Source organism: Salvia splendens, chromosome 22, assembly GCF_004379255.2.
Source record: "Salvia splendens isolate huo1 chromosome 22, SspV2, whole genome shotgun sequence".
Taxonomy (NCBI): Eukaryota; Viridiplantae; Streptophyta; class Magnoliopsida; order Lamiales; family Lamiaceae; genus Salvia; species Salvia splendens.
Genome location: NC_056053.1, coordinates 2,410,593 through 2,436,308, shown reverse-complemented (window position 1 = coordinate 2,436,308; position 25,716 = coordinate 2,410,593). Strand labels below are relative to the sequence as shown.

At 37.4% G+C, this 25,716-nt stretch overlaps 4 protein-coding genes across 5 annotated transcripts; 2 read left to right on the top strand and 2 right to left on the bottom strand.

Annotated features, from left to right (window-relative positions):
- Positions 1-4,330: 4,330 nt before the first annotated feature.
- Positions 4,331-6,614, top strand: LOC121787943. Its single transcript, XM_042186787.1, has 3 exons — positions 4,331-4,696; positions 5,646-5,876; positions 6,387-6,614. Exons 1-3 carry the CDS (start codon positions 4,679-4,681, stop codon positions 6,432-6,434), a joined length of 297 nt encoding a protein of 98 aa, XP_042042721.1. The 5' UTR covers positions 4,331-4,678; the 3' UTR covers positions 6,435-6,614.
- Positions 6,615-7,701: 1,087 nt separating this feature from the next.
- On the bottom strand, positions 7,702-13,044 carry LOC121787942 (50S ribosomal protein L19-1, chloroplastic-like). 2 transcript variants are annotated; one of them, XR_006047544.1, is made up of 6 exons: positions 12,911-13,044; positions 12,477-12,761; positions 11,694-11,780; positions 11,465-11,598; positions 9,497-9,684; positions 7,702-9,378 (listed from the first exon to the last, which is right to left on the bottom strand). XR_006047544.1 is itself a non-coding variant. In XM_042186786.1 (5 exons), the coding sequence occupies exons 1-5, from the start codon at positions 12,935-12,937 to the stop codon at positions 9,576-9,578; spliced, it is 642 nt and encodes a 213-aa protein (XP_042042720.1). In that variant the 5' UTR covers positions 12,938-13,044; the 3' UTR covers positions 7,702-9,575. The 2 variants fall into 2 exon arrangements, 1 of the variants encoding a protein (XP_042042720.1); XM_042186786.1 differs by having other exon boundaries at positions 7,702-9,684.
- On the bottom strand, positions 7,881-8,186 carry LOC121787856 (mitochondrial pyruvate carrier 4-like). The gene has a single exon (XM_042186700.1). It carries the CDS (start codon positions 8,184-8,186, stop codon positions 7,881-7,883), a length of 306 nt encoding a protein of 101 aa, XP_042042634.1.
- Positions 13,045-22,578: 9,534 nt separating the features above from the next.
- LOC121786182 (cytochrome P450 71AU50-like) lies at positions 22,579-24,352 on the top strand. Its single transcript, XM_042184758.1, has 2 exons — positions 22,579-23,498; positions 23,611-24,352. Exons 1-2 carry the CDS (start codon positions 22,623-22,625, stop codon positions 24,238-24,240), a joined length of 1,506 nt encoding a protein of 501 aa, XP_042040692.1. The 5' UTR covers positions 22,579-22,622; the 3' UTR covers positions 24,241-24,352.
- The last annotated feature ends 1,364 nt before the right edge of the window (positions 24,353-25,716 follow it).

Below are 25,716 nucleotides of genomic sequence, written 5' to 3'. Positions count from 1 at the left end.
TGGCTTTGCTATTACGCTTTCACATCTTTAATATTAAAATTATAAATAACGTCGTGACTTGAATAAACTCGAGAAGATAGTGACATTTAAAAAAAATTTATACTGACTTTTTAAAATGTGTGTGAACCAAAATATATTAGTTAAAGATAAATCCAGAATTATATACTCCCTCCGTTCTTATAAGGTCATCCATAGTGGGGCGGATGACGGACGATGCGTCGTCCGCGCCCTACGCTTAGTCCGCGGACGATAGGGCATCGTCCGCCCACTGTGGGCGCCGCGGACGATGACGCGGACGATACAATGCGTTTTTGTTTTTTTTTAAATTCAAAATTTGTCTATTTAAACCTTGATTGTCATTCTATTTTTCATACGAACATTTCTCGCATCTCTCATTTCTCTCATCTCTCACGTTTCTTTGTAATGTATTGTAATCCGTATTTTTCCCAATTAATTTTGCGTATTTTTGCGTATTTTTCTCAACGTTTCTCTCAACGAGTTTGCGTATTTTTTTGTAATCCGTACTGTGATGTATTAATTTTATAAATGAAATGAAGGTTTTTCCCAAATTTTGTAGTTATTTAAGTATTCAAATAGAAGAAAATGCTGAGGGCGCGCCTTAGGGCGTCCCACTGCAGGTGGAATGGCAGGAGGATAAAATGTTGACGTGGTGGTGCATAGGGCGGGATTTAGGGCGCCCTAAGTGTGGATGCTCTAATTTGTCATCATTTGATCCGGCATGAATTTTAAGAAATATAATAGAAAGTGAGTTGAAAAAGTTAGTGACATGTGAGTCATAATTATACTCCCCCCTCTCCCCGTCCACGAAAAATAGGACACATTGTGAATGGCACGAGTTTTAACGTGAAATTGGTAAAGTAAGAAAGAAGGGAAAAAAAGTAAGAGAGAAGTAGTGTTCTTGGAATGTGAGGTCCATATTATTAGTAAGAGAGAAATAGTGTTAGTGGAATGTGAGGTCCATATTATTAGTAAGAAAAAGGGAAAAAAATAAGATAGAAGTTGTTGAAAACTTTCCCTTTTTAAATGTGCTCTATTTTTTGTGGACAACAAAAAATGACAAATATGCTTTATTTTTCGTGGACAGATGGAGTAATAAAATGTGGGTGAGAATGAGTAGGTAGAATGTGAGGTTTACTATAATAAATGGTAAAAGTAAAATGTGACGAATTTTTATGAACCGATAAAAATGAAAATAAGTGACAGATTTTTAGGGACGGAGGGAGTAAGAACGTTCCAATGGTTTTGGAGATTTCTGACCCATAAACCAATGGTTCCGGCTATTTCTAATTTCTGACCCATAAGCCAGTGGTTGATGCCTTTATGGGCTTCATGTTTAAAACCACGCTTAAAACTCAAACATCACTTTTACTTTATTTTCTTTCTACTTTAACTATTTATTACTACCATTTCTTTTTAAAATTGAGTGAATAAAATTATAGTTGAACGGAAGCTTAATTTCATTAATTTGTTTAGGATCTATCTGTAAAAATAAAAGTAAAATTATTTATTTAAATTATTAATTGGGCATATCTATATAAAAATTTTAGGATAAGTTTGACTAAAAAACCCTGATTAAAAACCATAATTACAAAAAAATACCCAGATTAAAAACCTTATTTGCGAAAATAACGAATATATTAATAACGAATGCAAACGTTCATCAATTTATAAATATTCGTATCACATAAACCATCCTCTCTTACGAAAAAACAGATTAAAAATAAAAATTATAATTACAAAAATAGGACTAGCATATTAACAAATACTCCCTCCGTCCGGCAATTGGAGTCTCATTTCTCCAGGGCACGAATTTTAAGAAAGTTGTTGGAGTGTGTAATAAATGAGGTGTGATAGTGAAATTTGGGACCCACCTAAATTATTTTAAATTAAACAAGGGCATAAGCAATGGAATGACAAAGAAGCCAATTAAATTGATGGCTGCCAAAATTTAAAAAGTCAATTAATGCCAAATCTGAATTCAATTCTAACCGATGATTACACTAAAATTTCCAACAATTTTGGATTAATGCAACAAATCTCAAACAAAAACATAGCACAAGGAAAAGTCAACAAATCGATCGAATTAGAAATACCACCTGCAATATCAGGGTAAAATTCTCCCCCTATTTCTTCTGGAACAACTTGCTTTTGTTGTACTTGAGTTTAATCCAATTGACGCCGACGGTTTCCCCCTCCTTCACTTTCTTCGCCGCTACCTTGGTCTTCGCATACCCCACCGCCGCCACAACCTTAGTTTTCTACCATTCGGTGGCGGTCACTTCCTTGGTCTTCACGAAACTCTCGCTGAATTTCTTTGACAGCTTCTGAGCTCCGTCGCCTCCCGCGGTGTTGCTTCCGCTCCATGAATTTCCGTTCGACGCCATCTCGAACTGGGGTTGGGGTGAGTGTAATTGAGAGAGCGGCGATTGGGAGAGGAGGAGGAGGAGGGCGGCGATTGGGAGAGTGAGACCGAGAGTGAGGGTGAGAGAATAAGAGTGAGAGAGTGAAATTAAAGTTGGATGGGGGTGTTTTTTTAATGGCAATCGTGTAAATTAGTGAGAAGGGGGAGGGTAATTAAATTGTCCAAATATGGTAAGCGAACCGGGACTCCTATTCACGGACGTCCCGAAATGGAAAAATGGGACTCCTATTGTCGGACGGAGGGAGTATAATTGAGGCAATGAATAGATTAAACACGAATGCAACGGTCATCAATTTATGAAGATGAACAGTAAAATCCCTTCTCTCTTAAAAAAACTCATTCACCCTCATATTTTATTATAAAACTAATATATAAAAGTAGGACTCACATGCCACCAACTTTTTCAACCCACTTTCTATTACATTTCTTAAAACCCGTACCAGATCAAATGATGGCGAATTATTAGGGATGGAGGGAGTACTATTTACTTAGTTTAATAGAATATTTAGTTCTAGTCTAATATTTTAAAAAAATATTGATATTATAGTTGTATAAAGATATAAAGCTCATAGTTAATTTGTTTAAGAATCATAACAGTTATTAGTGATAATTCTTTGGAGGTGATTAATTGCTAATTTTTATAGTGTATTAAAAATGTCAACACGAAGATATTAATATGTAAACATATAATTTGGTTGATATTTCAATATATTATGTTGACATCATGTGTAGACATTTTAATGTATTTGTGTTGATATTTTTAATACATTGGGTTGATAAATTAGCAGAGTTATCTTAGTAATATAATTAGCAACTTATATAATTAGCAATATAATTCAGCCTGATAATTTGTGTAGTCTAATTTGTAAATTCAAAGTCGTGTTTCAAGCAAACAATTAGATTGTGGTGGATATATCCATAAGACGTGTAGTAAAATTTCAATTTATAAATGGTATGATGGAGTTCTTTCAGAATGAACAAAGGCTTTTTGAAAATCCACTTCTTTACTATATCTTTAAATTAGTTCAATTAAAGGGTGAGGTGTGGGACATTTTAGCAAGGTTTTACCCACCAAGCCTTTCTCAGATACAACCGTCAAATCCTCGACAGCTTTGTAAGTTCATCCATCCAAATATATACTCCTAACTAATTTTATTCATTCCGCTGATTTACCCAATTAACTTGAAATTTTTCAAAATAGTAAAATGACTGTATTAACATGGAACGAGAGATGTATATCTTTAAATAACTTAAGGTTGAGGTGTGGAATATTGAACAAGGTTTACCCACCAAGATACAACTGTCAAGTCCTCGATAGTCTCTTTGGACCATCAGAACTTGCTTTCCTTTAAAGCTTATGATCTGTTTGACGAGGTCTATGAGGAACATGCACTGGATAGAGCATTGGTTGCAAATAGAGAAATCATTGTTGGCATGGTATGGTATAAATATTTAATGATTTAAACATAATATGATATTATACGATTAGACCTGATTTACACGACCAGATTTACACGATTTAAATCTGATTTACATAAAAATAGATAACAAGATTTAATGGGTAATTCGAAATTACCAATTTTTTAACGGGTCAACCAGATAAGAGCACAAACTAATTAATTTTGTGAGTATTTATGTTGTGTCGAAAATTATCTGGAAGGTCCAAATTTATCAAAAGAAATCTGGCTAAGTACAACCCACTTCAGTCATGAGCTTGGGTCAAGCCCGACCTCAGCCTGCCTGGCTCGATACAGGCCTGGGCCGGCTGGGCAAGCCCAACTCTTTTGATAAGTTCCAAATGAAGGTAAAGACAACTAAAGAGCCTCACAGCTAAGCAATGGAAGCACTAGAAAAGGTGAAGTTTCTATGATGCAGCCAAACCGTGTTAAATTCCAGGGGCGATATTGTGATTAATGCTCCATATTTAATTAGATTTTCACACAGTCACACATCATAGTTGTATTAAAAGGGCAGCCGTGTTTAAAAGCCATCTGTCTTAAAACCTGTGATTACTCTCTCTTCTGCCCACCACAATTCCACCACAATTCCGCTTAATCTTGGGCACTTTTTTCGATTTCTTGAATCTTTCTTCGCTTGCTCTATTTTCCAGTCGTAATTATATTACCCCAAAAAGCTATCTTTTTTTTTTGTGGAACTGCTTTTTACAAGATTTTGGGTGGCAAAAAAGGGTGCTCGTTTGATTCAAGAAAATCCCAAGATTTTTAGTTTTATCTGATGGAAGATCGCAAGGAGGTAAGTGGATTCTCGGATTTTTCAGTTATAAAAATCGTATCTTTTTTCCGTTTCTAGTGTTTTTTTGCTGTATGAAAACAAATTTATGGGTTTTTAATGTTTCTAAGCGTATGATTGTGTGTATCTGTGTTTGATGCTTGAAAGAATCTGCACTAGAACTCAGATTTTCTGATTTCGTTTAATTTTTCCTTGTTTGTAGTTATCTGATTGTTGTTTTACTGTTGTTGCATGCACATCTATTATTTTAATTCTTGTTCTGTCTTAATTGTTCATATTCTTTGTAAAGACTTGATTTTTTCTAGATTTTTTTGGGCTGTGAATTAAACTGATATACTTTGTTGAAATCTACTTAAACAATTGTTTTTAAGCATTTGTGTTTCAACTGAAATGATGAAAATCAAATTGTTGAATTTTCTTTGGGAGTAATATTCTTGATGAAGTCAGAATTATAGATATTGTTGTTTATTATTTCTAGCTATTTTTTATGTTGGGATAGAAGAGTCCAGTCTTAGTTGTGAATGTTACTGTTATGCTTCTCTGCCTTTGAAATAATGTAAGATGCTTCAGTTTTCTGCAAAAAAAGGAAAAAAAACTTTATTTTTTGATCTGTCTAACTGTCTTCATTCAATTCAGAAGCACATGCTTAAAAAAGGCATGAGTCAATTATAGAGATTAACAACTGTATTTGAGTAGTCATTATGTGGCTTCCATATTAAAATCAGATGTTGATCTGCATATGCTTTTGGACAGCTATTGCCAATAGACCGATTTTTTTTTCTTCGTCTTTGAGCATTCGTATAACCACAGTCACTAGTTTTATTTTTAAAATCAACAATGATATATTGTAGATGCAATGAGGATGAGATTGATGATCATGAGATTTGGCTTAACAGTGAAAAAGGTTGGATTTTGATTGTTTCCTAATCACGAGCTTTTGGGGATTGTGTAGAGGAATGCGCCATGGCTATCCGTCCCACAGTTTGGGGACTGGGACCAAAAGGGACCATTACCCGACTATTCTATGGATTTCTCGAAAATAAGAGAGATGAGGAAGCAAAACAAGAGGGACCCTTCAAGGGCTAGTCTTGGGAACGAGGATGAACTCATCCCTTCAACCACACGAGGCACCACCGTAGCACCTAATGATCATCGCAACTATCATCAGAACAACTCCCCAACGGTACGCTTCTGTTCATATAGTATACATGTGTTAATGGTCCACTTAAGTATCAGATGATGTGTATTTAGAAGAGTCGAAAAAGTTATGCGCAATCAACCTACGCGTGATTTGAATGAATTGGTTATTTTGGGAAATGTTGTGTATACCTATTGCTTAAGGTCCACAAATGATCCAAGATTTTGAAGGCATGTGGTGGTGGTGTCATATAGCATCGGAGTCATGTAGGTCGAATAGGATTGGGGCGGGTCCCTTGATTTCGTACTTGTGTTGGAAATAATTGTGTTATGTCTGGACCAATAGAATCTACTGGTGTACACTTGCTATGGATGAATGAATAAGCCATGTGATGCAGAAAGCAATGTGTCGAACGTATTGTTTAATTCATAAGAAGTGTCACTATGCAAACGCTTAATTGCTTATGCTTATCTCCCGGCATGGTGCCTCATTGGCATTAGTTCTTTTTCTTCGAGTCGTGGTTTCTGTTGTTGCTGACATTGTTGCGTGGTGCAGGCGAGGCGGAGCATCTTCAGCTACTTTAACTGCTGCGTCAAGGCTTGATTCGCGACGGGGTGCTCTGCATTTCTAGCAGTATGTTTGATGGTGTAATGAAATGGTGTTATTTACCTTGGGTTTTGACCATTGTTTATGAAACAGAGTCATTTGAACAGAGCATGATTAGTTAAGATTGCTTGTTAAACTTTATTACTTGACTTAAATTTGATAATAAGGTTTTGGTAATTAATGTGTTATAATTATCTCCAATGCTTCATCTCGAGCTTTCTCATTTGTTATTCTCTAAGTTGATATTGAGATGATATTCATATATGTAATCTACAGTATCTCATAAGTTAAGTGTGTCGTGATAAAAAAAAACACGAGATATTTTATGTTATAGGAATATGGTTATAACTTTATAAAACAATCTTACAATTTTCTCCATTATATGGCTATATTACACAAATTTTTATATGATTATTTTTTTTATAGAAGATCAATTTGACTGGTTTGCACATGGCCCATATTATCCTTGTCCCACATGGTGTATAAAATTGGGAGTTCACACTCTTCATAAACATAGTTATAACACACACACACACACACTGCATAATTTGTTCAAATTCAATATCGTATTAATTACATTATATTTTTACCAAACAAATGATTTCAAATTGAATTGTAATTCTATTCCTTCAAATTCAATTCAATCCAATTCCAATTCCAATTCCTCTCACTTTTTTATTTGATTACTTTTTAGATTTGGGAGAAATTGATGAAGAAAGTGTTGTTAGTGATTCTGTTTCAAAAACCTTAACAGGCAAGTGAATGCAATAACTTTTTTTGCATTTTTGATTCATTAATAAAAAATCTATTTAAAGAATTTTGCTTGGTTTTTTTCGTGTGCTTGGGTTCATATTATCCTTGTCCCACTGGTCTCCTTTTTTTCCCATTAAATCATAAAAACGCTCTGGCACTAGTGGGTAAACTTAAAGTCCTATGTCATAAATAAATGTAGTTAGGTGAGAAATCCAATGGCATGTGATATTTATAATAGTATTTGATTCGTATATTCTTAAGACATTCTAAATTAATTAATTTAATTTTTCCTTTAACAAAAAGTTACTGTGTATTCTCTTTTATTACATTTTCTTTCTTCATTTAAGTTGGAACTTCACACTTCATTTATTAGTATGATAATATAATAATATGGACTAATGTTAGCAAATACGGTTTAGAAAATAGTGTTATTAAAGCTATAAAATTGTGACTCAATCATGTTACGGCGGTGGTTGTTTGTGGACCGCATATGCTGAAGTTGGATTTCAAATCAAACAAATCGGAAATTCGGAATTGGCATAGCAATATTTTTTAATAAAAAGTTAAAAACTGTCACGTCTAATATTAGTAGCATGAAACAAAATAGAAAATCCCATGGCATGGGCAACCTCTTCTGATTGGATACATCAATAATTCACCGCACCTCTTAATTAAAGAAATCAGCGGCGATCATTGGTCCACGGCGGAGTAGTCGTGGCGGAGCTTGTGGGAGAGCTGATAGAGACCGGTGCAAGCCATGGCGGAGTTGACGCCGAAGAGGTTGAGATTCCATGGCTTGATGACGAAGCAATAGCGCGACCAGATGACGCCCGAGATGGCGATCACCGTCTGCTGCGGGTACGAGAGCGTCTCCGGGGGCTTCGAGAAGTCGGAGGCGTTGGCGATGCTCAGCCCCCACTTGAACGTCGGCGCCCAGAAATGGATCGTCTTCGGCCCCGCCGGGTGGTTCCACAGATGCCGGAGCTTTGAGTTCATCTCTCTCTCTCTCTATCTATGTGTGAATAGGTGTTAGTTAAGTTATAAATATCATCCTATTTTGTAGTAGTTGGTGCGGTGCGTCTTTAAATAATACTCCTATGTCTTCCATTAAATTGTTTCAACTATTTGATGTGTATGTCTCAATCGGATTTGGCTTTGCTTCATGGAAGTTACCTATTTCAACCGTAAGTGTCTTAATAATCTTATCCCACATACTTTCATGGAGTATTATAATCTAGGTATGTCACCGGTTCGGTTCAAATCAGCCGGTTTTTGAACGGTTTTTTCAATAAAATCTTTTTTACCCAATGTATTTTTATTTCAGTGTCTTTCTGAGTTTTGCGCCAAAATGATGGTTCAAAATTTCTAAAATTGAAACTGAGCCATAGTATTTCAATTTCGGATCAAACATACGAAAGGCGCGGTTCCAGTTCAGAATCATCAATTCAGTTCCGATCATAACGGAGTGTCAACCAGATATCCCTAATCTAATCGTATTCACTATTAATTTTAATATACGAAATGTAAAACATGAATGATATGAGTTTTAGTGTAGAATTAGTAAAGTGAGAGAGAAATATAAAATGATAGAATTATTATTGGTGAAAATAAGCTAATGTTAAAAAGAAATAAACTCTACATGATACTCATCTCTGGATAATATTTATGTGCAAGCTAATTGATAGTGGGTAACAAAAATTTCACCATATTTAATGTAATATAGATAGGTGGAGTTCCATTGTGGCGGCTGTAAAGTCTGTTTGGTCTTATCTATCCAACGTTGTGGGATTAAAATTATTATTCATATTGGATAGTTATACTTGTATCCGAGTCATCGCTCTTTGCCTTTATCCCAGCCCCCCCGGATTATATATAAATATATTCATTAGTTTCTATATATACAGAATTTATTGTTAATTTGTAACCTTGTAGTATTGTTTATGTGACTCGGTCAGGCCATATTATTATTCAGTAATGAAGCTAAAAAATCATTGAAAAATTTATTGTAACCTTGTAGTATTGTTTATGTGCCTCGGTCAGGCCATATTATTATTCAGTAATGAAGCTAAAAAATCATTGAAATGGTGATCAATTTGTGTGAGCTAATGTGGTTGAGGACCAACTCAAGTGGGCAGATATTAACTATGATGAGGAACAGAAAGGAGCCTATCTATGCTATTAGTTGGTCCTGCACATTAATTAAAGTAAGTTAACAACATTCATTTTTACAAAGGAATGCACATCCAACCAAAACTCAAAACCAGTTTAACTGAAGCTAGCTCGTACGCAAAAAACTACAGACTTACCAGAGAAGCTACATGCTTTGCTTTGTGGCTGTAGAGATATACGGAATACAGGTTGGTGCTGATCAACAGATGCTCTTTTCTACTTGAAGGTGGAGAGCCTTGGAAGTTTGTCCCGCAAATAGTAGAGCCGCGCCCTCCTCACCTTCCTGTGCTTGAGTACTTTTATCTCTTTGATATTCAGTGAATATCTGTACAACACCATGCAACACAAATCAATTTCTCTATGAATTGCTTTCAGATACAATATAACAGTTGCTCCAGCACAAAATGCAGGTCGATCTCAAATGAACATGTTTAATCGAACCTCTATAGTTTGAGTATTATCGACAGCCGGTCAAGAAATACAAGAATAATACCTTACACAAGTATAATCAATGCTGTAGTGACAAAAAAAAGAAAATCTGATATAGATATATTTGCTGCACTAACTAGACAAAATATTCCAATGCAAGAAAAGTTGAATATACTTGCCAATGAATTGGCATCTGCTGACGGCAATTTATTTATATAATGAAGTCCACGTTTGCAAAATGAGCATATGAAAAACACATAGTGAGGCCCAGAAACCTTAATTCATAATCCATTCCACATCTCCAAGGTTCAGATATTCACTTGAGACCAATGCACAAGTTTCTCATCTTACAGACATGCTGATTATAACCAAACATACCTATCTAACCATTCTAATAGAGGTATAAAGGTAACTTAAACTGGATTGTAGTCCTTGTAGTTGTACCTACTAAGTAACACTCCCTTTCTTTAACCATTTTTACTGTTCCTTCTTCAATAGTAAAGATAATTACTTGAGTCTCTAATAAATCTCACAATTGTAAATCATATTCAGGGACAAGTCTATTTTTTCTAGCTTCTTTTGTTATCCTCTTGCAAGACTTTATAGAAGTACTGAGAACAGAATCCTTTGAATCCCCAATATAGTGACTATTCTATTTGGAACAAAGTTTTTAAATTGATGAGGATTACCCAAAGAAAATCCTACTAGTTAAATTTTATCACGAGCAACAAATATTGAGTACTTCTTTCTGATCATTCTCAATGCAAATTTAAAAGTGGAAGAACCAATACTTACTCCCCAAATTGGAGCTACAGCAAGTTGGGAACATTAAAGCTGCACTCCACTATTCTTCTCGCACCAAAAATTATTGTGTTTCACTTCAATTTATTACTAACACCAAAATTACACTGAGAATTTTTAAATGAAGAGAAAACAAGGACAAAGTTTCTGCTCCTTGAACCAGCATAACATATCACCTAATGACTTGTAACATACTTTAAAGTCAGTTTAAACATGATTTAACATTTAACTATACATTTCCTTCCAATTGGAGTTACATCCATTGCTTCATCCTCACGAAAACAGTTTTGGGCTTTTATCCAAGACAAGAAAAATCTAATGAGATGGACTTGGTGTGAATGACAAGATAATGTGACATTTAACTAAAAACAAGAAGTTCATCTATCATATTTCTTAACAAAACATAGTAAAGCATACAGGTGTACTCACAAGTCAGTCCTCAAGAGCTTGTGTTTTAAAGAGAAAATTGTGGTTTTCTTAAAGCTATCTATCAGATGGTGTGGTCAATGTTTTTTACTCCTATTAAATAAACAAAAGTAACAGGATATAGTAAAAAAACCAGAGGAACTGGAGAAAAGAACAGAAATGATGACCAAGATAATACTGAATTTTTCATTGGCCGAAACCCATCTAAAGTTGAATTATTCAAGACATTTATCATTAACAGAGAGGTCTGGATAATTGGCCAAGTTCAGAATTTCTGATATTTTCTTGGTTTCCTAACGACCCTGTCTCTGTTAAAAGTTTATATACATCTCTGCAAACAAGTCTTGTTGCAATTATTAGTTTATTCTCATACAATTAGAAAAAAATTCGGTAGATTAAAACAAAAACATGATGATAAGTGCTTTTGATCATATGTGTAGACTACTTACACTGGGAACACAATCTCAACTCCAACACCAGCAATAATACGTCGAATGCGAATCGTTGTGTGGATGCCAGCATTTTGCTTTGATATAACTATACCTTTGTATATAGACAATCTTCGTCTGTTTTCTGGAACTTCCTGTAAACAAATAGAAGTTCTTGCTTTCACACTGAAACTTGACAAAATTCGGCAGGTAACATTAGAGATAATTAAAAATTCCATGGAAAACTTACCAGCTTGATTTCCACGATATCTCCAGTACGAAGATCGGGGATAGGCCTTTCACTGTCTGACGCCTCAACTGCCTTTTTGTTTAGTATCTGGTTGTGACAAGCAAATGTGGAAGTCTTACACACCACTAAGTAAAGTCCTAATTTTAAAAACTTCATAGGGATGCAAAACTATTTGACACAAGAGATGGGTAGAATATAGAACATTAACTAATACTCCTACTATAAAATGAGCCTAAAGTTTAGTATTTCAAACACTGCATCATTTATTGGATTCCAAAACAGTTTTCAGACCAATTGAGCTACACCAGAGCCAATTTTCTGAACCAATACAAAATAGTGCAACTTTTACACTTCCACTGGTTATAGTTAGTTTGCAACAACAGAATACGGAACAAAAATTGCATTTATCAAAGATTTGTGTAAAGTAGAAGAAAAATTCATCAGTTGCTTCATGTTAGGGCCTTTTTGATACCTTGGGCTTAATTTGCACGAAACTCTGCATACTCTCCACAATGCCCCAATTTAACCTATACCTAATCTACTCATGTAGAAACCAGATCTCTAGGATCCTTTAGGTATTCCTAAGCCACATGATATTGTAAATATTAAATGAGGACGCCATCTGTTCATGACTCAACCTAATCCAAAGTTTCCTTCATCTCCCAGAATCAAAAGTATTGAAAACCAGCAAAATTGTACATAGTTTTTCTCTGGCTTTATCCCAGAATCAAAGTTAAACGAAGAATTAAGCAACGCTGATGAATTGAGAAAAGTGAAAAGTACCCCCATTATGTCGCCGAGCTTTATCCTAGGTTTGAAAGGCGGCTTCTCAACCTCAGCCTCTTCAGACTCCACAATATCCACATTTTCCTGGCTCTCTTCAGCTACCGCTTCTGCTTCAGGATTGGTTTCCGCCCTCACCAAAAAAGACATTTTTTTATCCTTCTCCGCGAAATTAAATCCAAAAGGCCGCGCTACAACCAATCCGGGGCGCCGCAAAGAGAGTGCTGAAAGCGCCACTTTCCTCGGTTGGCATTGCGTCGAACATCTGGGGACCGTGAACAGCGTCTGCGCATATATATATATATATATATATATATATATATATATATATATATATATTGAAAAGTAAAAGAAAAGAGAAATATAGTTACATAAAAGAAGAGTTTGATTATTGAATTGTGGAAGGCGATGAATGCAGAGAAAGGGGAAGTTACCTGAGGAAGAAAATTGGAGGACATCATTGGAGAGATTGATGCAGCGATTCGGAAATGATTTGATATCTGTTGAAGATGAACTGAATATGTGAAAGCCTTATCCGTTATATTTTGCTTAGGGGTTGAAATTTTACAGTGGGCTGAAAAGTGAAGTAATTTTTGAATTTGAGGTTTAATTAGTTCATTAGTTAGGAGAATTAAGTTTAAATTGATTTGTTTAAATTTGAGGTTGATTAACTTATGAAATGATCGTCAGAGCTAACTTTAAATTGTAATTGATTGGACACACCACGTGCACTATGTTACATTGAATATCATTTTTCACGAAACAATGATCACGTCATCTTTATTGGGCTTCTCTTTACCATCCAAAGACAGCAAAACACCAACGAAATCGGAACCATCATAAACACCATTGATGTTGCGGCTCTTGAGTTTGTGCTCTTCGATGATGGAAGACACGAGTTTCCTAATGCGGGGTTCAAGGGCTTTACCACGAACAACCAAGGGCGAACGCAGAAATAATTATCTATAGGGGCTGAGATTTCTAAATTTTATTTTGATGTATATTTTTGAATAATTTAGATAATTTGTAGGGGCTTTTACACTATAACTTATGTTAGAAGATATGCAAATATCACGGAGTTAATGCAAAAGATTACAAGATCAATTACGGAGATCCCTCCCCAATTATAGCTAGGGTAAATCGTGCATGTATCTTACCATATGTAAATTCCCTCTCTGCCTATTAAGGCATGTTATTTCCTCTACTGTAAACATACAATATATGAATATATTTTCTCCCTTCAACATGGCATAAGAGCCACCTAAAATTCAAAGAATTCAAGGGCTCAGAATATAACCTCATCACTGCCCAATTACATTTCCCGACCAGAAGGCGGTGACGGACGAATCGAAACCTGAAATGGCAGAAGGAGAAGACGTCAAGACTGGCGATCTCAAACTAAAGGCAAGCAAGAAGGTAACAGTTGCATTCAAGCTAAATGGGAGAAATTATGCACTATGGGCCCGACTGATGCGGGTAGCCATCGGAAGCCGACGAGCACTGTGGCACATTACCGGGGTACCGGAACCCCCGAAACCTACCGATAAAGAGTATCTGGAGTGAGAGGAGACCGATTTAGTGGTCTTCTCCTGGATCGTTGACAATATGGAGATTGAAATCGTGGCAGATTTCGCACACCATCAAAGTGCGAAGGCGATTTGGGATAGCTTGGCCATAACGTACCAGAGTACGTCGGACTCTTACCTGATATATGACCTGGAGGACAAGGTCAGCCGGATTGTCCAAGGGGACATGGATCTGGAGAGTTACTGGAGAACACTACACGGGGTGTGGATCGAGATTTATCGATGCCAAACCAAAACCATTACCTGCTGTGACAAGGGAATATGTGAGTATCGAGAAATCACCAATCAAAAGAGATTGTACAAGTTTCTGGCGGGATTGAACTCCCAATTCGAAGGAACAAGGCGAGACATCCTCAAGGAGAGTCCAACCCCCCCAGTGGACGTTGCCTACGGCTGGATCAAGCGAGAAGCCGTCCGGCTCAAGATCATGCCGTCGGTCAATACCGACACAACCACAGCAGCAGCCAACGGGGTGGGACTCGGATTTGGGGCTCGACAAACTCGATTCCAGACCCATCCCCAAACACAACCAGCGCAGCCACCACAGAACCGCCAAATACAACCGTCCGCAACCACCAACAGCCGCCGCCGAGCCACCAAGCCAGACAAATCCAAACTATGGTGTTCGAATTGTGGGATGAACAAACATACCCGTGAGAATTGCTTCAAATTGATCGGATTCCCGAAGTGGTGGGAGGAGAGCCAAAAAGGGAAGGCCAGATTGGCTATCGGCATGGAGGAAACGAGTGGAACAGAGAATACCACCCGTGGACGGAGTACTGACGGTGTCACTCCACGCGGCGGCGGCGGCAGACGGACGGAGGAAGTCGGCCAGGCAGCATTCGCCGGACGAGTCGGCGAAATTGAGAGAGGCAACGAAGGAGGTAATGGGCTAGGGTTTTCTAAACCTAGCCCATATTATTTTTCATATATGCCTCAAACTTTTGATGAATTACACATTGAACCCCATTCTATGCAATCCGCCCCCCAAACTTTGGTTAATTCGAATCAGGCCCCATTCGACTACAAGAATTTACAGTCTGCCCCCCGAAATGTAGCTAATTCGAAAACAGACCCCATATTGTGTGATGAGTTGTATGTTAGCCCCAATAGGTTTGAAATTTTGCATGACCTGCCCATTGCATGTGCGGTGCGACATAAGTCTAGGGAAAAAGATAATCGGTGGATTTTTGATTGCGGGGCAACTGATACTATGACTCATGATAGGCAGGATTTTGTGGAATTTTGTGGAACTATGAAAAGTCAAATAAAGACTGCTGACGGGGAATTTACTTCAGTAGATGGGAGTGGAACTATTGAAATTTCTCCGACACTGACATTATCAAATTGTCTTTATGTGCCCAAGCTGTCTCATAAATTGATGTCGATTAGTCACGTCACAAAAGAATTAAATTGTACACTACTGATGCATCCAAATTTCTGTGTTTTACAGGATATCAGGACGAGGAGGATAATTGGGCGTGGCACTGAGCGTCAAGGCCTCTACTATGTCGACGAGATAGCTCACGGATCTGCTACTCGAGACGCTTGGGTGTTGCACAGACGTCTAGGTCACCCATCTCTTGGTTATCTTAAACTTCTTTACCCGAATTTTTCGCATATTAAGGATTTTGATTGTGAGTCATGTGTTTTGGCGAAAAGCCACAGACAGTCATTTAAATCTACTGAAACTCGTGTTAAGAGTCTTTTTTCACTTGTGCATGCTGATGTTTGGGGCCCTGCGCCCGTTACTGGGGATCATGGTTTTCGATATTTCGTATTATTTGTGGATGATTGCTCAAGAATGACGTGGGTGTATTTTTTGAAAAATAAATCTGAAGTCTTTGAAAAATTTGTTTTGTTTTTCAAACTAATCAAAACTCAGTTTCAGACAACTATAAAAATTCTTAGGTCTGACAATGGGAGGGAGTTCGTTAACAAGGACATGTCAAACTTTTTCACAGACAACGGGTTAGTTCATCAAACCTCGTGCCATTATACCCCCGAACAAAACGGAGTAGCCGAAAGAAAGAATAGGATTATTTTGGAAATCGCACGTGCCTTATTTTTTGACTCAAAAGTTCCAAAATTTTTGTGGCCTGAAGCTGTTGCTACCTCTGTTTATTTGGTAAACCGTCTCCCTACAAAAATCTTAAACATGAAAACCCCATTAAACCTCTTGTCTTCCCTAGCCGATGTGCCTGAACCTCTTACCCTACCCCTTAAAATCTTTGGATGCTCGGTGTATGTCCATGTCCCTAAACACGAACGAACAAAATTTTCCGCGTGCGCCCTAAAATGTGTTTTCTTGGGGTATGGAATAAATCAGAAGGGATATAGGTGTTACGACCCATCGTCTAGGAAGATTATAACGACAATGAACTGCAACTTCTTAGAATGCGAATACTTCTACACCAATTTTAGTGGTCAGGGGGAGAGTGGAATAATTGATAGGTCAAGTGGACCCCTAAATTGGTTTGTGCCACTATCAAGCGAATCTGTGGTGGAACCAACAAAGACAACTAGCGCTGTCGCCGAGCCCGTCTTGTCACCGGCGGAGCCTCCCCAGTCACCCACGTCTGAACATCCTCCTCCGGTGATATCCAAGGTAAACACTGAAACCAATGTCAATAGTACAATCGTTCCTAACGATGCTGATGTAGAACCCACGGAGAGTGCTGCAATTGATGGGGACACAGGACAGTATATACTTCCAGAGAGGAGTACAAGGGGTGTTCCACCTAAACGATACAGTCCCGAGCGTATATCAAAGAAGAGCAGATATTCAGTGGGAAACTTTGCATCGGCAAATCTGACCAAGATGGCAAAGGCTTTTATGACCGCTTTGTACGAGGAAGAAGAACTTCCCCGGACTGCAGAGGAGGCAGTAAAGATCCCACATTGGAAGGAAGCGATGATGGTGGAAATGAAGGCACTAATGAAGAATAAGACATGGGAAGTCTGTCGAAGGCCAGAGGGATCTAGACCAGTGGGGTGCCGCTGGGTCTTTACAATCAAGAGGAAACCAGATGGATCAATTGATCGCTATAAAGCGAGACTGGTGGCAAAGGGATATACACAAACCTATGGGGTAGATTATGCCGAGACCTTCTCACCAGTAGCAAAGATGAACACGATCCGCGTATTGTTCTCTATTGCAGCAACAAAAAACTGGCCCCTACATCAGTTTGAGGTTACCAATGCGTTCTTGCATGGAGAGCTGACATGACCAATCTATATGGAAGCTCCACCAGGGTTCGATGGAGAGTTCAGAAGGGGAGAAGTGTGCAAACTCAAGAAGACGCTGTATGGTTTGAAGCAGTCACCAAGAGCATGGTTTGGAAGATTTACAGAGGTGATGAAGAAATATGGATACGAACAGAGTAACTCTGACCATACTCTGTTCATAAAAAGGAGGGAAGAGAAGATCACATGTTTGATTATTTATGTGGACGACATGATTCTTACTGGGGATGATGAGGACGAGATCAAACGGTTGAGGGATAATCTATTCACCGAGTTTGAGATTAAGGACCTGGGCCTATTAAAATACTTTCTGGGCATTGAAGTAATGAGATCGAAGAAGGGGATCTTTATAAATCAACGGAAGTATGTTCTTGATCTTTTGGCCGAAACAGGGATGCTTGACTGCAAGCCTGCAGAGACCCCGATGATGCAGAACCACGGTCTGCGACTGACAGAAGGAGCTGAACTCACTCATCAAACAAGATATCAGCGACTGGTGGGTAAGCTTATCTATCTCTCTCACACGAGACCCGATATTGCATACGCCGTGGGAGTAGTCAGTCAGTTCATGCACAAACCTCAAGTTGATCACTGGGAAGCAGTCTTGAGAATTGTGCGCTATTTGAAGGGAACACCGGGGCACGGAATTCTGTTAAAAAATCATGGGAACTTGGAGGTACATGGATTTACAGATGCAGATTGGGCAGGAAATCCAAATGATCGGAAATCAACTGCTGGATACTTTACCTTCGTTGGAGGTAATCTGGTGACTTGGAGAAGCAAAAAACAGAAGGTGGTAGCTCTATCCAGTGCAGAAGCAGAATTTCATGGAATTAAAAGTGGGATAACAGAGATATTATGGCTGAAGAAGTTACTGACGGAACTCGGCCTGATGTCCAATGAGCCGTGTAAATTGTTTTGTGACAACAAAGCAGCCATCAGTATATCTGAAAATCCGGTACAGCACGATCGAACGAAGCATGTCGAGGTGGATCGACATTTCATCAAAGAGAACATAGAAGGAAGAGTGATAGATCTCCCGTATGTCCAGTCGAAGGATCAGCTAGCCGATATCCTCACAAAGGCTGTTGATGCAAGAAGCTTTAATGAAGTATTGGGCAAGTTAAGAATGAGAAATCCCCTTGCTTAACTTGAGGGGGAGTGTTAGAAGATATGCAAATATCACGGAGTTAATGCAAAAGATTACAAGATCAATTACGGAGATCCCTCCCCAATTATAGCTAGGGTAAATCGTGCATGTATATTACCATATGTAAATTCCCTCTCTGCCTATTAAGGCATGTTATTTCCTCTACTGTAAACATACAATATATGAATATATTTTCTCCCTTCAACAACTTACACTAAACTTGACTAAATTTTAAAAAAAATAATAGAAAAAGTTTTAAAAAATATTTCATTGAGGGCTTAAGCCCCTCCTCCTCAACCTTTGGTTCCGCCCATGCGAACAACAATGCCTAAAGGATTGTAATTCATAAAACTATGAGAGCCAAGAGAGATTATCAGAGTGGTTGAAGGCGCCCAAGAGGTCGAAACCTTCCATCACGTTGAGCTCCCTGAAATTTGGTGCCATTATAGCGTTTGCCGAAGACACTTCCCGTGATGTTGTTGAGAGTTGCGTCTTGCAAGTGTTGTCTCATGATCACAAGTCCGTTAAGATTGAACCTTGCCATATTTGAAAATAGATTTAAACTTTATAAGACTAAAATTTAGCCAAACTTCATAAACTTTTATATATAAATTGGAAACTACTAATCTAATAGTACATTAGTACTATAAAACTATGTTTTGTAGTACAAAGTAAGATCCTATACATTCTTTCAACTAGAGCAATGAAAGTTAACAGGATTGGCTACTTGCACATAAATCAACCCTCTGACCCAAGCTTGGGAGATTTCAACCTAACCTAGTAAACATACATTCACAAGTGTAAGATCCTTGCTTTCTCCATCGGAACCAAGTCGGTGCACCTAGTCTATCGTGGCTCCCGACTAATTCTTAAGGCATCGCAGAACGTGAGTCTTGCAGGAAATCTGTACGAGTTGGACCATCGGTTTACAAATCGTGATCTAAATTGCACTGAATCTGCAAAACAACATAAAATCAACACGAAAAGCTTGCCTAATGCATAGCAATAGCAAAGTGTATCTGCTGCCACATTTAAGTACAAACTTGAATCTGTTAACATAAGTGTAACTCCACATTTTGGTTCGAACCTTGAATCTCCGAGCCAATTAGCTTTACTCGGAGTTTGAATATTATGTGGACAATATTCCACCAAAGCCGGAATGGAAAATACAAAAATCAAACAAATGGAATCATGGAGATCAATCTTGGTTATGTAATTCATCTGGAAAGTGATGTTGATCTATCAGCATATATATATATATAAAGTTACAACTTCCAATACTATCTACTCCCTCCGTCTATGAAAAATATGACACACTATAAATGACACGGGTTTTAATGTGGAATTGGTAAAGTAAGAGAGAAGGAAAAAAAAAGTAAGTGAGAAGTAGTGTTAGTGGAATGTGAGGTCCATATTATTAGTAAGAGTGAAGAGAAAAAGTAAGAGAGAATGAAAAAAATGTAAGAGAGAAGTAGTGTTAAGAGAGAAGGGGAAAAAGTAATAGAAAAGTTATTGAAAATTTTTCTTTTTTTGAATATACTCTATTTTTTGTGGACGGAAAGAGTATTATTCTATTTTAAACTTTGAAAAATATAAAATATATAATTAGAAGAGAGAGAGTTTTGAGATTCCACAAAGTGGGAAATGAAAATGGAAAATTTTAGTCAATCAATGAAAAGAAAATTTGACTACCAATTTATGCAAGGGTATCCGCCCAGATTTTATACCAACAGTATTCGCGCGAATTCCAATCATAAAATCAAGAATTTGATTATCAAATAATCTCGAATCTAGCAAAATATTTTGATCCATTTAATCATCCCATGTAACCGATGATTACGCCAATGCAATCTATCCATGGACCATGTGTTAAGAATTGACGAGGAAGATTAGAAAATCGTATTAAAACATAGTACTATATAAATTTATTTTAGAAAGTTCAAAACATCTTTTATCAATATTTTCAGGATAAGTTCCATGTTACATATATGTGTTGACTGTTTGAATGTTTGAACGTTGAAATATAATACAAATACAAATACAAAATAAAAAATCAGTTTATTCTCAACATTTGAACGTTGAAGTTGTGGTACCTTTTTAAAAAAAAAAATTATTTGGGTCCATAGAACGATTGAGTTTAAATCCTAAATTATATTGTTACATTCAGAAAATCGTTTTGTTTGAGGTCATTGAAGTAATGTGTGCCTAAGATATACTCACTCTACATTAAATAAGTTTCATATTTACCGTTTTTATTTCTTAATAAGTATACTCGTTTCGAAAATTGAGAGCATAATTAATTACTCATTCCGTCCCCAAAAAATATGCACTTTGGGTCCGCACGAGTTTTAATGTAAAATTAGTAAATTAAGAGAGAGACAGAGAGAAAAAATAAATTAAATATTGTTAGTGGAAAATGGGTCTCACCTCATTAGAGATATAAGAATTTCTAAAATTATAAAGTGTGTATTCTTGTGGGGCGGACTAAAAAGGAAAGAGTGCATATTCTTGAGGGACGGAGAGAGTATATACTAATATATTTCTCATTGTATCCTCATTTAACTATTAAATAGTTTTTGAAATTTGTTAATTAGTTGTATATATGTATTTATTGAAAAGGTAACAAATGTGGCCGAATCGGCTTTGTTTTAAAAAAGGGTATTTAAAATTTGTCAAAAATGAAATGGGACTATTTTGTAAGAATGAACCAAAATAAGTCCCATGCATTTAATAACCCTAATTAACAACTAGTTATCCTAATTATAGTTAATGATTTTAAAATAACCATAGACGCGCGCCTACACAAGTTTTGTTTTAAATTATAGTTAATGATTTTAAAATAACCATAGACGCACGCCTACACAAGTTTTGTTTTAATTAATAATGCAATTAACTCAGTTTAACTACCTACAGCCCCCTATGTTTTTTTAGTAGTGGACCGGGATCCCGGCCATGAAATTACACACAAACAAAATACCCCCTATAATATTTACATTTGTAACCTTTTCAATAACTACATAAATACAACAACCTTTTCAATAACTACGTAGTTATTGAAAATGTTACAAATGAAAATATTACGGGAAGCCGGATCGGAAAATGAATATTATTCCTTCGTCCGTCATTAGGAGTCTCCTTCCTTGGCAGAATGAGTTTTAAGAAATATTAAGAAAAGTGAGTGGAAAAGAGTTAGTGAAATATGTGTTTCACTTGTATATACTATTAGTTTTAAATAAAATGTAAGTGGAAAGAGTTAGTGGAATTTGAGACCCAATTATCATTTATGATAAAAGTGAACCGGGACTCCTATTCGTGGAAGGACTAAAATGGAAAAACAGGGCTCCTATTCGCAGACGGAGGGAGTATTTATTTAATAAAAGTATACACCATCCGTTATTTATAGTCTTATTTTTCTTTGGCATGAATTTTAAGAAATTGTTTGACTTTATGAAGAAAAATAAGGCAATGAGTTAGTGGAATGTGGACCCCACTTTTATATATTGATTTTATAATCAAATTTGAGTGTAATTAGTTAGTTGGATGGAAGGGTCTTCATATCTAAAATGGAAAAAAAAATGAGACTTTAAATTGCGGACATCCCAAAATAGCAAAATGAGACATTTTTTTTATGAGCAGTACTCCACAAAAGGTCAAAATAAATAACGTAAGTACTTCCTCAATCCCATTAAAAATGAAACATTTTTCTTTTTTGTTTGTCCCATTAAAAATGAAACGTTTCCTAAAATAGAAACAATATTCTCTCTACTTTTTTATCTCTCTTATTTTACTCTCTCTTCATTAACTAAAAAAGAAACACTACATAAAATTCCGTGCCGAAATCCAAATGTTTCATATTTATTTTGGACGGAGGAAATAGATAACTATAAAAAATGAAGATGGATGGACTCATTGAAATAAACAACCACAAACTAACAAGGATTCGTTGAGATCAACATTTATCTTGATACTTACATTGATCTATCCGCTAAACAAGTAACTTTACGATACTAATTTTTGTTGTCTAAATTTTTTTACTACACCAATTAGGTTATCCTCACACGTTAAATATGCCACCACTAACAAACCTCACGATTCATAAATCAAATCACCACCCGCCAACTTTTAACAACTTGTTCAACACAGACAGAGATATATCGCAAAAAAATGGCATGGCTATGGGCGGTTTTATCAGCAACCCTACTTGTTTATTTCCTCCAACAACTTCTCGGCCCGAAAAACAGAAAAAAACTGCCTCCGGGCCCGAGAGGCCTTCCCTTACTAGGCCATTTCCACCTCCTTGGCAAGAATCCCCATGTCGACCTATGCAATCTAGCCCGAAAACACGGCCCGGTCATGGGGCTAAGCTTCGGCCCTGTGCCCGCGGTCGTCATGTCATCCCCGGCCGCGGCCGAGCTCGTCCTCAAGACCCACGACCTCGTCTTCGCGAGCCGGCCCCCTCACGACGCCGCGCGCCAGCTAAGCTATGAGCAGAGGAACCTCGTGTTCGGGCCGTACGGGCCGTACTGGCGCAACATGCGGAAACTCTGCACGTTGCAGCTGCTGAGCGGTTTCAAGATCAACCAATTTTCTTCCATGAGAAGGGCCGAGGTCGGGCTTCTTGTTGGCTCCCTGAAGCGGGCCGCTGAGGGGGGAGAGAGCGTCGATCTCAGCGCGGCGATCTCGGCCGTCAACGGCGACATGAACTGCTTGATGATTTTCGGAAGGAAGTATTCCGACGGGGATTTTGATGAGGAGGGGTTCAGAGCTCTGTTCATGGAGACGGTGGCGGTGGCGGCTCAGTTCAATCTCGCGGACTTCTTCCCCTACGTCGGGAGTCTTGATCTGCAAGGGCTGAATCGGAGGATGAAGCGGTTGAGCAAGGCGTTTGATGGATTCTTGGAGAGAATCATCGACGATCACGTGGCGAAGAGGGGGGAGGAGGAGCGGAGCGAGGACTTCGTTGATACGATGATGGCGATCATGGAGTCTGGGGAAGCTGGGTTCGAATTTGACCGGCGCCATATTAAGGCCGTGCTACTAGTCTGTCCCATGTTACTCGAGTCTTTATTATAGGCACCCAAAATGAAGTATAGTTTTATCATTTTTCATTCTCAGTGATAAAGAAACAAATTTTTTTATACATTTGGTGCAGGATTTACTCATAGCAGGAATGGATACATCTGCCGCTGCAATAGAATGGGCAATGTCGGAGCTGATGAGACATCCAGCAGTGATAAAGAAACTCCAGCAAGAACTGGAATTAGTGGTGGGATTGGATCAAATGGTTGAAGAATCACATCTCGACAAACTCGAATACTTGGACTGCGTGGTGAAGGAAGCCCTGCGTCTCCACCCTGTGGTGCCCCTCTTAATCCCTCATGAATCCATGGAAGACTGTGAGGTCCAAGGTTTCTACGTACCAAAGAAATCAAGAGTTATCGTGAACGCATGGGCTATAGGAAGGGATCCTGATGTTTGGGCTGACCCAGACTCTTTTACACCAGAGAGGTTCATTGGTAGCGAAATAGACCTGAGAGGCCGCCATTTCGAGCTCATACCGTTTGGTTCGGGTAGGAGGGGCTGCCCGGGGATGCAACTAGGACTGACCACGGTGAAACTAATGGTGGCGCAATTGGTGCACTGCTTTGATTGGGAGCTTCCGGATGGTATGAAGCCCGGTGAAATAGACATGTCTGAGCACTTTGGTTTGGTGACGGCTAGAGCTAAGCATCTCATGGCCATTCCTAGGTTTCGACTACATGTGTCTTCAGATACATCTTAATTCTTATGTATTAGCAGTATGATAAATAATTATGTTGAAATAAAAATGTCGTGCACGTGTAATTTGGGCTGTCATCGAATTTATTCCATCATGGAGTTTGTACTTTTATTAACATTGAGAATTTCTCATTAATAAGTTTACATTTCCCTTTCTAAAATTATTTTAATTAGGGGAAATGGCCAAAAAAAACATGATGTTCGGTCAAAATCTGATCTATCCCGCAACTTAAAAAATGACATTATTTCATAACTTTGATATTTTTTTCAATTCTCCAATAGCAAAATTCATCATGCTACGTTTTTAAATTTATCAACGTAATTCGTATATATGGAAAAATTAAAGACATAAATGACTAAATGTATTAAATGACCTCGTTTGAATAACCAAATGTTTTGTACGCATATATTTTTCATTTGCCAAAAGCAGTTTGAGACTCAAATAAGTGGGAAAATGAAATGAATGAGTGGATCTTTTGATAAGCATGAAATACTAGTGTAAATCCACTAAAATCTATTCATTGTAGTGTTGATCTTTTGATTTCTTAATTCGACTCTAATAAGGAAGATACCTTGTTCATTATCGTCACGGTCTCTTCTTAATTCTTCATTCTTGACTCGGTCTCCTTTTGTATATTCTCTATTCTTGCCTCTCTGTTTCAACCGTTTATATGACAAAAGACCATGAATTCCACACTTCAATTGTCATATCGTAAGCACCAACAAATGAACAAACCACATTTTTGCCGTACTTCTTAAAGTCAATATTTTACATGGGTGGACCATCAAAGATTTTATCGTAATATTTCCTATGTATGCTAATAAATGTTTCATTCTTAACTGGCTTGGGTTTAAAAAATTGTTCGATTTTATAAAAAAAAATACTCTCTTTGTTCTATAAATATTGTATCACTTTGATCCGGCACGGGTTTTAAGAAATGTAATGAAAAGTGAGTTGAAAAAGTTAGTGAAATTGAAGTCCTACTTTTATATATTAGTTTCATAATAAAATATGAATATGAATGAGTTAGTGGAATATGTGGTCCACCAACAAATATGGTAAAAAGTGAAATGAGACAAATTTTGTGGGACGGACGGAAATAGAAAAATGGGACAAACTTTTAGGGATGAAGGGAGTAGTACGAAAAGTTAGTGTAACACGTGACAACTACTTTTATATTGATTTTATTATAGAATGTTACTGAATTGAGTTAATATAATTCGAGATTCACTTTTAAAAACAAAGTAAAAAATGAAATAAAATATTTATTAACAAATTAAAAAAATTACATCTTTGACGTACACATAAATCACATGGGTAGACCGTTGAAAATAGTACTATCATTATGGCAATTAGGGATGTCAATGCAGCCCGCAACCCGTGGGCTGACCCGAATAACCTGCCAAATTTATAGGGTTAGAGTTTAAAATTTCTAGCCCGATAAAATTACAACCCGATTAGCTCGCACCCGATTAGCCC

Excerpts from the sequence above, each read along its gene's own strand:
- LOC121787856 (XM_042186700.1), bottom strand. The coding sequence starts at position 8,186 with ATGAACTCAAAGCTCCGGCATCTGTGGAACCACCCGGCGGGGCCGAAG.
- LOC121787943 (XM_042186787.1), top strand. Across the intron at positions 5,877-6,386 it reads ATCAGAACAACTCCCCAACG|GCGAGGCGGAGCATCTTCAG; the intron begins GTACGCTTCTGT and ends TGCGTGGTGCAG.
- LOC121787942 (XM_042186786.1), bottom strand. The coding sequence starts at position 12,937 with ATGATGTCCTCCAATTTTCTTCCTCAG. Across the intron at positions 12,762-12,910 it reads CCTCCAATTTTCTTCCTCAG|ACGCTGTTCACGGTCCCCAG; the intron begins GTAACTTCCCCT and ends ATATATGCGCAG. Across the intron at positions 9,685-11,464 it reads GTTGAGATTGTGTTCCCAGT|ATATTCACTGAATATCAAAG; the intron begins GTAAGTAGTCTA and ends GGTGTTGTACAG.
- LOC121786182 (XM_042184758.1), top strand. The coding sequence starts at position 22,623 with ATGGCATGGCTATGGGCGGTTTTATCAGCAACCCTACTTGTTTATTTC. Across the intron at positions 23,499-23,610 it reads ATATTAAGGCCGTGCTACTA|GATTTACTCATAGCAGGAAT; the intron begins GTCTGTCCCATG and ends CATTTGGTGCAG.